Here is a 13,334-nt window from a genome sequence, read left to right as displayed (position 1 = left end):
ATTTTCAAAGACTAAAACCTAGAACACACCGCTTAAATATTGATATAGGTGTACAGTACAAAGTTTTAAGAGGTTCTTCCTCTCTTATTCTAGCCTCCTGTTGGTCGAAGCAGGTTATATGTTCCCCCCCCGAACAGGGCAGTTAGCTACATCTCATGATCGGGGGTCCCAAAGAGCACCATGTATGTAAGCATGTGTGTCTCGTATCCCCATGTTTGTCAGCATTAATTAGCGTTGGAGTTTGATAAGATTGCAAAGACTTAAGTACCCTCTCCTCCATTGGTGCAAAAAAAAATGACGGTTCTTGAAAAGGAGTGGTTGTAAAGACTTAAGTGCCCCGAAGATGATTATTTAAGACCCAGTCTCTGCACTGCAGGATTATCCGAGAAAGAAATCTCCCCTGGAGGAGGCCATGAACATCAACCCTTTCACTCTCTCTCTCCCTTCTATTTCTGCTTCTGTGAAGATCCATTAGAAGATCATACATTGCTCCATCAAGCACCGACTGACCTATACATTGACTCTTGTGAAGCCTGATTCAGAGTTTTTACCCTTACAGGATGAGGGTTTGGGGGCTCCTCCCAGCGTGGGTATCATCATTCAACTAAATGAGTTGTAGATCCTGATTCAGAGTTTTTACCCTTACAAGAGAGGGGTAAAACCTCATCTCACTCTCTCTCCCTTCTATCTCTACTTCTGTGCACATCCAACAAATGATCCAACATTTCTCCATCAAACACCGACTGACCTGCACACTAACTGTAGTATCGTTCAACTTGATGAGTTGTGGAACCTGATTTAGAGTTTTTGCCCTTACAGGAGGGGGGTTTGGGGGCTCCTCCCAGCGTGGGTAGCATCATTCAACTTGAAGAGTTGTGGAGTCTGATTCAAAGTTTTTATCCATTCATATTTTAAGGAATTAGCTCTCATTTTTGAACATCCACGCATGTGCAGTTTGCTTTCATCATATTCAGTTGCTTTCTAGATTATACTTTGAATTCTTGTGCATTTTAGATCTATCGATTTGTTTGTAACCAGAGCTCATTTTAACTTGAATTTTTTACTGCAACTTCATGAATATGTCTTCATGCTCTCCACCAAAAATCAGATCATTCTGAGTTTGTTTGACCCACTTTAAAAATCAAGATTCAAAACCTGTTATTTTGCACCGTCAGGATTTTAGCAGAATCAGGACCAACTTGCGGAAGTGATTTCTCCCTAACCAGAGATGATTTTTCCGATCCGTAAAAAAGGTTGTTTTTTAAATTGAATCTAGTTTGTTCATACCAAATTTCAGCGATTTCTATGGTGTTTTCAAACCCGTTTTGGGTCAAACACCATAACCCTGTCACCCTGTGTCATTTTAACGGCTCAGATTTTGATCCATTTTGTTTGAATTTTATTTTCCTAATGGAAGATCATTTTTTAATTCTGTAAAACGGGTTCTCTTTGTTTATGTGTTTAGTTCATCCTTGTAAATTTTAAGATTTTTTCATGGTCAATTACTATTTTATTTTGATTAAATACCAGAACCTTGTATCCAGATTTTATAAATGTTCTAATTTTGGCCCCCATATCATGACTGTTGTAGCACTTCTTCAACAAATCATTATTTGATTGACAATATTCTTCAGCAAATTATTGTTATGATTTTTTTTAGTCTCTACTATGATTTATAGTATTTTTGGGTCTCCAACGAGCCTCACAATGATTTATAGTGTTGTTCGATCTTTTAACTATGATTTATAGTGCTTTGGGGTCTCCAACGAGCCCCACAATGATTTGTAGTGTTTTTCGGTCTTTTAACTATGATTTATAGTGTTTTCGGGTCTCTAACGAGACCCACAGCGATTTATAGTGTTGTTGGACCTCGCTATAGCGATTTGTAGTGTTTATCGCTAAACACTACAGCGATTTGTGATACAAATCGCTATCCGAATCAGGACCAACTTGTCAGGGTCATATCTCCCTAACCAGAGATCGGATTTCAAATCCGTAAAAAGTGGTGTCTTCGTTATGAAGTCTAGTTTATTCTCGTAAATTTTTAGCGATTTATATGGTCATTTGATACCTCATTTGGATCTAAAACCAGACCCCTATCAGTCTGCCTTATTTGAGTGAGATAGGTTTTTATTTCATTTTGTAAGAGTCATATCTCCCCAACGGAAGATCATTTTTTAAATCCGTAAAAAGGGTTTTCTTTCTCTATGTGTCTAGTTTATATCTGGAAAGTTTTATAACTTTTTATGCTCATTTGATATTTCGAACCTGTTAAAAACCGAGACATGTTATAAAATGTTATAAAACTTAAAAAGTTTGAAACTTCCTCTATGTGTCTCGATTTTTAACAGGTTTGAAATATCAAATGAGCATAAAAAGTTATAAAACTTTCCAGATATAAACTAGACACATAGAGGAAGAAAACCCTTTTTACGGATTTGGAAAATGATCTTCCGTTGGGGAGATATGACTCTTACAAAATGAAATAAAAACCTATGTCACTCAAATAAGACAGACTGATAGGGCTCTGTTTTTAGATCCAAATGCGGTATCAAATGACCATAGAAATCGCTGAAAATTTAAAGGAATAAACTAGACTTCATAACGAAGACACTATTTTTTACGGATTTGAAATCTGATCTCTGGTTAGGGAGATATGACCCTGACAAGTTGGTCCTGATTCGGATAGCGATTTGTATCACAAATCACTGTAGTGTTTAGCGATTTGTGATACAAATCTATGTCACTACAAATAGCTAAACACTATAGCGATTTGTGATAAAAATCGCTATCCGAATCAGGACCAACTTGTCTGGGTCATATCTCCCTAACCAGAGATCGGATTTCAAATCCGTAAAAAGTAGTGTCTTTGTTATGAAGTCTAGTTTATTCCTTTAAATTTTCAGCGATTTCTATGGTCATTTGATACCCCATTTGGATCTAAAACCAGACCCCTATCAGTCTGTCTTATTTGAGTGACAGGTTTTTATTTCATATTGTAAGAGTCATATCTCCCCAACGGAAGATCATTTTCCAAATCCGTAAAAAGGGTTTTCTTCCTCTATGTGTCTAGTTTATATCTGGAAAGTTTTATAACGGTTTATGCGCATTTGGTATTTCAAACCTGTTAAAAATCGAGACACATAGAGAAAGTTTCAAACTTTTTAAGTTTTATAACATTTTATAACATGTCTCGGTTTTTAACAGGTTCGAAATAACAAATGAGCATAAAAAGTTATAAAACTTTCCAGATATAAACTAGACACATAGAGGAAGAAAACCTTTTTTACGGATTTGAAAAATGATCTTCCGTTGGGGAGATATGACTCTTACAAAATGAAATAAAAACCTATGTTACTCAAATAAGGCAGACTGATAGGCGTCTGGTTTTAGATCCAAATGGGTATCAAATAACCATAAAAATCGCTGAAAATTTACAGGAATAAACTAGACTTCATAACGAAGACACTACTTTTTACGGATTTGAAATCCGATCTCTGGTTAGGGAGATATGAACCTGACAAGTTGGTCCTAATTCGGATAGCGATTTGTATCACAAATCGCTCTAGTGTTTAGCGAGAAACACTACAAATCGCTAAACACTACAGGATTTGTGATACAAATCGCTATCCGAATCATGACCAACTTGTCAGGGCCATATCTCCCTAACCAGAGATCGGATTTCAAATCCGTAAAAAGTGGTATCTTTGTTATGAAGTCTAGTTTATTCCTGTAAATTTTCAACAATTTCTATGGTCATTCGATACCCCATTTGGATCTAAAACCAGACCCCTATCAGTCTGTCTTATTTGAGTGACATAGGTTTTTATTTCATTTTGTAAGAGTCATATCTCCCCAACGGAAGATCATTTTCCAAATCCGTAATAAGGGTTTTCTTTCTCTATGTGTTTAGTTTATATCTGGAAAGTTTTATAACTTTTTATGCTCATTTGATATTTCAAACCTATTAAAAATCGAGACACATAGAGGAAGTTTCAAACTTTTTAAGTTTTATAACATTTTATAACATATCTCGGTTTTTAACAGGTTCGAAATATCAAATGAGCATAAAAAGTTATAAAACTTTCCAGATATAAACTAGACACATAGAGAAAGAAAACCCTTTTTACGGATTTCAAAAATGATCTTCCGTTGGGGAGATATGACTCTTACAAAATGAAATAAAAACCTATGTCACTCAAATAAGGTAGACTGATAGGGGTCTGGTTTTAGATCCAAATGGGGTATCAAATGACCATAGAAATCGCTGAAAATTTACAGGAATAAACTAGACTTCATAACGAAGACACCATTTTTTACGGATTTGAAATCCGATCTCTAGTTAGGGAGATATGACCCTGACAAGTTGGTCATGATTCGGAGAGCGATTTGTATCACAAATCGCTGTAGTGTTTAGCGAGAAACACTACAAATCGCTATAGCGAGGTCCAACAACACTATAAATCGCTGTGGGTATCGTTAGAGACCCGAAAACACTATAAATCATAGTTAAAAGACTGAAAAATACTACAAATCATTGTGGGGCTCGTTGGAGACCCCAAAGCACTATAAATCATAGTTAAAAGATCGAACAACACTATAAATCATTGTGAGGCTCGTTGGAGACCCAAAAATACTACAAATCATAGTAGAGACTCATTAGAGACTCAAAAAAATCATAACAATAATTTGCTGAAGAATATTGCAAATCAAATAACGATTTGTTGAAGAAGTGCTACAACAGTCATGATATGGGGGCCAAAATCAGAACATTTATAAAATCTGGATATAAGGTTCTGGTATTTAATCAAAATAAAATAGTAATTGACCATGAAAAATTCTGAAAATGTACAGGGATGAACTAGACACATAAACGAAGAGAACTCGTTTTACAAAATGGAAAAATGATCTTCCATTAGGAAAATAAAATTCAAACAAAATGGATCAAAATCTGAGCCATTAAAATGACACAGGGTGATAAGGTTATAGTGTTTGACCCGAAACTGGTACGAAAACACCATAGAAATCACTGAAATTTGGTATGAAGAAACTAGATTCAATGTAAAAACAACCCTTTTTACGAATCGGAAAGATCATCTCTGGTTAGGGAGAAATCACTTCCGCAAGTTGGTCCTGATTCTGCTAAAATCCTGACGATGCAAAATAACAGGTTTTGAATCTCGATTTTTAAAGTGGATCAAACAAACTCAGAATGATCTGATTTTTAGTGGAGAGCATGAAGACATATTCATAAAGTTGCAGTAAAAAATTCAAGTTAAAATGAGCTCTGGTTACATACAAATCGATAGATCTAAAATGCACAAGAATTCAAAGTATAATCTAGAGAGCAACTGAACATAATGAAAGCAAACTGCACATCGTGGATGTTCAAACATGAGATCTAATGCCTTAAAATATGAATGGGTAAAAACTTTGAATCAGACTCCACAACTCTTCAAGTTGAATGATGCTACCCACGTTGGGAGGAGCCCCCAGACCCCTCTCCTATAACGGTAAAAACTCCGAATCAGGATCTACAACTCATTTAGTTGAATGATGCTACCCACGCTGGGATGAACCCCCGGACCCCCCTCCTGTAAGGGCAAAAACTCTAAATCAGGCACATAAGTAGAGAGAGAAGGGAGAGTGAGTGAGAGGGTTGGTGTTCATGGCCTTCTCCAGGAGGAACCCTTTACCTCCCTTGATTTCTTCTCTAGAGAGAGAGAGAGGGTTTTACAATGTTTTACGAAGAAGGAAGAAGAAGAAGATGACGATGGAGCAATGTAGGATCGTCTGTTGGATGTGCACAGAAGTAGAGAGAGAGAGAGAGAGGGTTGTTGTTCATGGCTTTCTCCAGGAAGAACTCTTTGTTTCCCTTGATTTCTTCTCTAGAGAGAGAGGGTTTTACAGTGTTTTACGGAGAAAGAAGAAGAAGACATGTTTGTCCTTTTTTTGAACAGAAAAAGAAGAAGACTTTGAAGAGTCAACATCATCCTGGACTTTCTGGATGGAGGACATGTTTGTCCTTTTTTGAACTGTTTGTTTTTTCTTTTTTGAATGAAGGGCATTTTTATCATTTTCTCAAACCATCACTTTATGAGAAGAATAGCAAGAAAGGGTACTTAAGTCTTTGCAACAACACCAGAGTCCGATGCAAAGTTATGTCAACATACACGGGAATACGAGCCCCATGTGCTTGTATACGTGGTGCTCATTCAAAGCCCCGAACACAGACGTGGGATTCAGTGAATCATCGGGGGAGAACATACACAACCCTCTCCCTGTTGGTTCAAGTTCCATGACATTAATGATTTTGATCTCCATGGAAGCTTTGCAATAGAAGCCAAGATGTCATTCAAACCTATGGAGCTCCAAATACTAATCAGTTGTCATGTAGAACAGTTGAAGCAGGGGAGGTGGGAAAAGGTGATGGTGGAAAAAGGTTTAGATTTACCTTTCTGCATCTCTGTCATGTACAATTAGAGTATGAACATTTTTCCATTCCAGTACAAATCACGATAAGATGTGACGTTCATTCTCTAATTAGAGTAAAAGATCAGAGTTCATATTACAATAGATAGTCATGGTTAAAGAATAGCTTAGCTAGTGATATTGCACTCATTTGTGATACATAAAATCGGTCAAAAAAACAAACATTTATGTTTTTAGCTTTAGTGATTGGATGTATGCTAATCAACGACTCAAGCACAATTTATTACTTCATGGTAAAAATTAAATAGTTCGGATGTTACATATTATGGACAACAAACTGAGAAAAAGATAGAGGTAATATACTACCAACTAAAATATTGCATATTTCACCATTAACAAACTAAAATATTGCATGAGCTACTGACAAAGTGATCACTGCCACAACTTAGAAAAAGTTCTGGTTGGACGGGATTGCAGTGAAGCCCTACCACCTTGGTCCCTTTTTTATGAATCAAAATTGGCTCCTCAGCTTTCTTATTTGAATGCAGATCCACCCTAAGCAAAACATGGTGGCTATCATTGTTGGATAGGGATAAACAAATTAACTAGAATATTAGTAACTAAAGCATTGAATGACAACAAACATTACTAAAAAGAAAGCCGATACTTCCAAATAGCTTCACATAATAATGAAGCACCACCAAACATTTCTTTGATATTGTTTTTGGACACTCAGAATTATCCATCAATGCCATCCTAAAGATCTACACAATGAGTCGAACCCAGCTCAGGCTGGGCTCGACAGAGCTGACAACAAGGGGAGAAAAAAAAGAAGAAGAAAGAGAAGTGTACAAGGAGGGAGAGAGAGAGAGAGACCTTTGAGAGGGTGGTCGGGGTTCGGTGGCGTCAGCCAAGCAGGGAGGAGGGAGACCGATGTTCGGCGGCGTTAGCTTGGTAGGGAGGAGGGAGGTCGGGGTTCGGCAATGTCATTCGAGCAAGGGAGACGAAGGCTAGAGAGAGAACTAGAAAGAGAGAGCGAAAAAAAATATTTAGAGGGTCTGTTGAGCCCTAATTATAGACTCAATAATGATGACATTTATGTCACTGTTATTGAGTGAAACCCTAATCCTTATATATTTAACAGTCATACATATCATCGTTAATGATATATTGATAACGACTTCATACAAGGTCATCGCTATAGAGTAAAACTTATAACGACAATGTTATATATTATCGTTATTGATCAATAATGATGACATTTAATGGCCTTAACCGCAAGATTTAACGGCCACACATGACATTGTTAATGATACATCTATAACGACGACATACAAGGTCATTGTTATAGAGTAAACCATATAACGACGATGTTATAATGTCATTGTTATTGATCAATAACAGTGATATTTAATGGCTATTAAATATTATCATCAAAAATATTTCAATGGTAATATTTAACCGCTACATATGTCGCCAATAAAGACAATCTATAATGGCGATATTTATTAATCATCGTTAGAGACATATATATCTTTAACGGAGATATATAAAGGTGCCATTATAGATATATCTATAATGATGATATATAAAGTCACTGTTATTGAGGCAATTCAACTCCAGAAATAGTGGTGACTATTTGTGTCATCGTTACTGAATCGCCGCTATTGACCAATTTTCTTTTAGTGCAGGCTCAATAAGCTCAAGCATAAACAACCAATGTTCATCTCGGCTCGACTCGTATGAGCTTGTTTATTTTTTTGATGAGATCTATATAGGCTTGTTTATTAATAATAAGTATATTGTACGTATATTTTAGATTATAGAATGAAGATGGTTGAAGTGTTTTGGCCTGCAAGCAATAAGTTCAGAGTTCAAATCCTATTGGTTATAAGTTTGAAACAATTATTTAGTTTGTAAATAAGATAGAGCTTGGTTTAGGTGTCGAGGGTTTAAATTCTATTATTCTCAACCTATATTTCACTACAAGAAACCTGTGGATTAGCAACGACCTAAATTCGTATCTAATCCGATGCTAATCCGTCGCTAAACTGTTTAGCAACGGATTAGCGTTGGATTAGCGATGAAAAGTTTTCATCGCAAATTTTTTGATGCTAAGTAGTGTCAGAACTTATTCGCCGCTAATTACGTCGCTAATTTGCGACGGATATGATTCATCGTGAATCCTTCATTATTTTAAATTAGCGATAGATAATATTCGTTGCTAATCTGTCGTTTAATTTAAAAAAAAAATCGCTCGCTGGCGGCGCGTTCTCCGGCAAGGAGCAATTTTTTTGCACAGAACTGGCGTGTTCCGGCAGGCTGCGACTCCGCGCGGATCTGGGGGGAGCTCCTCTTCAAGTTCCAAGTCTGCCACGAGAACTAGCCGAAGAGCTTCACGACGGGGGCGCATTTCGGGGGGAGCTCCTCTTCAAGTTCCAGGTCTGCCACAAGAACCAGCCGAAGAGCTTCACGGCGGGGGCGCTCAGCTTCAGCTGCGACTCCGCGCGGATCTTCGCGAGCTGCAGGGGGAGGAGCAACGAGTACATCATAGGGGTGTGGGACAGCCACACCGGGAAGCAATCAAATTTCTACTACGAGACCCCCGGCTGGTCCGTCGGCGACTCCGGCAGGCTCCAGTGGCTCCCCAACAGCAGCCTCCTCTTTGTTGCCACTCTCTTCGACTCCAGCAGGCTCCAGTGGCTCCCCAACAGCAGCCTCCTCTTCGTCGCCCCCCTTGATGTCTCGGCTTCGGCGAAGCCACGGCGGCTCCATCTGCAACTTCTCCATAGGTGGGGATCGACTCTTTGTGTGCGTCGTCAGCAGGGCTTCTGGCGTCCTGAGAAGCGCCTCAAGTGGGGATGGTTTAAATCGAACGGGAGGGAAAAACAAAGGGAGGAAGATTTTTGAACGGAGGGAGGGAAAATTTCGCGCCTTAGGTGGGACGAAAATTAGCGAGGGAAATTTTCCGTCCCTAATCCGTTTCTAATTAGCGATGAATTAGGGACGGAAAAATTCCCTCGCTAATTCTGTCGCTAATTAGCATTTTTTTTAGTGTTTTGGCGACGAAAAAATGTTGTCGCTAATCCCTCGCTAATTAGCGACGGCTTTAGCGATGGAGATATTTTCGTCGCTAATTTTGCAAATATTTCAAACGTTAGCGAGAAATAGTTTTCGCTCGCTAATCCGTCGCAAATTGAAGACGAAAAAAATGCGTCGCAAATTTCTGTCGGTAAGTAGCATTTTTCTTGTAGTGTTTTGATGTAAATGAGCTTTCTTGTGCTCAGTTTGTTTAGCTGAGGCTTTTCATGAGCTCAAGCTCGGTACGACACAAGAAAATGAGCCAAGCCTGAACAGCCTTTGTTTCAGTTGACTGGGCTCGTTTACCAGCCCTGCTTTCCGGCACATAACCAACACTTTTAAGTTGTCTTTAATTGGATACATGGCTGTTGTGGTTAACCTTTTCCAAATGCGCTTATGTGACTCAAAACACTAGCTTTAATACCCATTTATAACCATCCAACTGAATTGATGCATAACCTATACGATGCTGGTATTGAATACCGAATTCCACTTGATTTGATAATCCGTTGTGAAATCTTTTACCAAACTCAATCAAACGAACTTGGATTCCCTCGGCTATTTGACCCAAACCCAAACCCATACCATTGGCATCCCTAGTTGAACGAAATAGATATTTGGAAATTTGGGCTAATGATAATTAGATTAATTTCAAATGAAGCGCCTGTATGCTTCAAGTTTAGCTACATGCCCAGCCTCCTGTCAAAAATCAAACATGGTTCACACAAAAACAAGTGCAACCTTGTTGGCTTTAGATTCTGCGGGATCTAATCAGATCATGATCAGCGATCGAGTTAGTATTTGCTCAGATCAACATCAAGTCACGATGAGTGAAAATATCATAATTTCACCACTCGTTAGTTTTTTGGACAAATTAGATCTTACAGATGTGAAGTTCTGTTTGGATTGTGCAATTGCAGGTTTTGCAATGTCTTGATAAATCAATCACTCACAATGCTCACAGATTTCATATACATCTCAAAAAAAAATGTATAATATTTATGCAGTGAAAACACGTGCAGGTGCGTCACCTAGCAAAAAGATTATGCTTATAAATGCATCCATGTGATCAGATTGGGTTGATATGACTTGCACCCATGGTTTCCAGCTATGTTTTCAGTCTCTATCGTAGATCAGATCCTTTCTGAACCCTCCTATGACCGCTATCAAAGAAAGAGAATTGGCTATAGATGGTCAGGCCACCATGATCAAATATTATTATGCCTTTCAAAGCTAATTAGCAGCGTCTACTGTGTGGTAGAGCATTTACTATCTGCTCTACACATCGACCCAAATCTGATTGAGATAAGGCTCAGTTTGGAAAATGATAATTGAGTGCATTTGATGGAAATGAGCTAGAAGGAAACGGTGAGAAATATATTTGAAATTAATTGATTGAATCCATCATATTTGGCAGCACTTTCAAATCATTCAAGGGTTCAGGCTACCGAATTATCACTACAACAAAGCAGTAGATTAGCGACGACCACATTCCGTCGCTAACATGGTTAGCGACGGATTAGCGACAACGAGGCGACAGTATGCTTACGTCGCGAATATTTCGACGCTAACTGGCGACGGAATTATTCCGTCGCCAGGTCCGTCGCTAATTGCGACGGAATAACGAGCGCTATATTCCGTCGTCAATCCGTCGGTACTAAACGGCGACCACGGCTTGGCGACGGATTTACTTCCGTCGCTATGCCGTCGCTAGATTAATATAAATAGCGACGGATGGTTCCGTCGCTAATCCGTCGCAAACACGAAAAAAAATTAAAAAAAAATTATTTGAAAATTAAATACCGAGCAATTTCTATTTCCTGTACAATTTATATTTCCTGTAAATAAAAAACAAACCACACAAAAAATTTCATATAACAAGAATCTACAACAATTAATCGTTCCACCTTAAAATTAAGAAGTTTAATTATTTACAATTCAACAATTACAATTAGGAAACATAAAAAAAATAGAACTTCTTCAACACAGGCCTCTAATCATCGCCAAGATTTTGTGCGTCTTCTTGTTCATTGTCTTTATCTGTCCCTTCAGCTCCACTACGCTGATTATCGCTAGCAGCCTACACAAGAAAAGAACAGTCAGTATTGATAAACAAAATATAATGAAATAAATTACACACTATATGTGATTTTATCATGTGCTCATGTGTGATCTAAGGCAATAAAAAAACTCTATATGTGATTCTATCATGCTCATATGTGCTCTAAGGCAGACAAAAAGTTATATATATATATATATATATATATATATATGTGATTCTATCATGCTCATATGTGTGCTAAGGCAGTCAAAAAATTGAATATGTGATTATAGCATGTTCATATGTGTTCTAAGGCATCTAGAAAAACTCTATATGTGATTCTACCATGCTCAGATGTGCTTTAAGGCAGGCAAAAAACTATATATGTGATTCGATCATGCTCGTATGTGTGCTAAGGCAGTCAAAAAATTGAATATGTGAATATAGCATGCTCATATGTGCTCTAAGGCAGGCAAAGCAAAAAATTTTATATGTGATTTTATCATAAATGATATATAACATGTTCATATGTGTTCTAAGGCAGTAAAAAAACTCTATATGTTATTATAGCATGCTCATATGTGTGCTAAGGCAGTCAAAAAACTGAATATGTGATTATAATATGCTCATATGTGTTCTTAGGCAGTCAAAAAACTGAATATGTGATTATAGCATGCTCATATGTGTTCTAATGCAGTCAAAAAAACTTTATATGTGATTCTATCATGCTCATATGTGTTCTTAGGCAGGCAAAAAACTTTATATGTGATTATAGCATGCTCATATGTGCTCTAATGCAATAAAAAAACTCTATATGTTATTATAGCATGCTCATATGTGCTCTAAGGCAGTCAAAAAACTGAATATGTGATTATAACATGCTCATATGTGTTTTTAGGCAGGCAAAAAGTTATATATGTGATTCGATTATGCTCATATGTTTTCTAAGGCAGACAAAAAACTGAATATGTGATTATACCTGAGAGGGACCTGGAATCGAAGATCCTCTATCCTGAACAGCGGCCTTGATCTCATTTCGGAGAAAGGGGCGACGGTGTATTGGAAGTAGTTATTCAGTGATTCATTAATGATCTCGCGTACATCATCACTGGAAAGAATAGTCGGCTGCTTGGAGCTTATGTCGGCGCAAGAAGTCGGTGAGCCGTAACTGGAAGAACCAATAACTGGTGAAGTGTTCATATTACTCCCAAACCCGAACACGTGACCTTTTTTGGGTTCACCTGCTGCAGTCACCCATGCTATAGGATCAAATGATGGATGTTGAGTAGCGTCATCGCCATATCGCTCTACCATTTGTTGCTCATATGCCTCCTACAAAATAATGTTTAAAGTATTCATTAATAATTAATGATAACATTATGATAACTTGCATATATATTGCAATGATTATTAATAGAATTAATACATACCGTTGTCGTTCTCGCCTTCTCTGATAAGACTCCCGTGGTCTTCCGTTTATGTGTTTCTACAAACACATCTTTATATGGTACACTGCCTCCTTTTTCTGCTTCCTGCGAAGTTAAATGACAAAAGATTTAGTACACAAGTTTGCAACAATACTTATAAAATTAATATTATATATTGATGAGTTACCATTTTCTTTAAGTGGCTCCCAAATGTCTTAGATCCACCTGTGTGTAGATAGGCTTCGGGCATCTTCGATCGATTTTGTGCAGCCTTCGCAAAGCGATTTCTAAATGCATCTCCCGCCCACTTATCGCACATTTCATCCCAGTAATCTCTCCTGATAGTAATAGGA

The 13,334-nt window shown here is 37.7% G+C and overlaps 1 protein-coding gene across 1 annotated transcript; it reads right to left on the bottom strand.

The window, feature by feature from the left end:
• Window positions 1-11,358: 11,358 nt before the first annotated feature.
• LOC149816637 (uncharacterized) lies at window positions 11,359-12,763 on the bottom strand. Its single transcript, XM_089987972.1, has 2 exons — window positions 12,534-12,763; window positions 11,359-11,593 (listed from the first exon to the last, which is right to left on the bottom strand). The coding sequence occupies exons 1-2, from the start codon at window positions 12,752-12,754 to the stop codon at window positions 11,494-11,496; spliced, it is 321 nt and encodes a 106-aa protein (XP_089844098.1). The 5' UTR covers window positions 12,755-12,763; the 3' UTR covers window positions 11,359-11,493.
• Between the last annotated feature and the right edge of the window lie 571 nt (window positions 12,764-13,334).

Source organism: Nuphar pumila, chromosome 14, assembly GCF_984573655.1.
Source record: "Nuphar pumila chromosome 14, dmNupPumi1.hap1.1, whole genome shotgun sequence".
NCBI classification, from domain to species: domain Eukaryota; kingdom Viridiplantae; phylum Streptophyta; class Magnoliopsida; order Nymphaeales; family Nymphaeaceae; genus Nuphar; species Nuphar pumila.
The sequence above is the reverse complement of the archived record's forward strand: the minus strand, read 5'-3'. Positions and strand labels throughout refer to the sequence as shown.

Bases quoted from the DNA above. Each gene is read 5' to 3' on its own strand.
- LOC149816637 (XM_089987972.1), bottom strand. From the start codon at position 12,754: ATGAACACTTCACCAGTTATTGGTTCTTCCAGTTACGGCTCACCGACT. The intron at 11,594-12,533 runs GTATAATCACAT...TTTCTTGTGTAG, and splicing joins CGATTCCAGGTCCCTCTCAG to GCTGCTAGCGATAATCAGCG.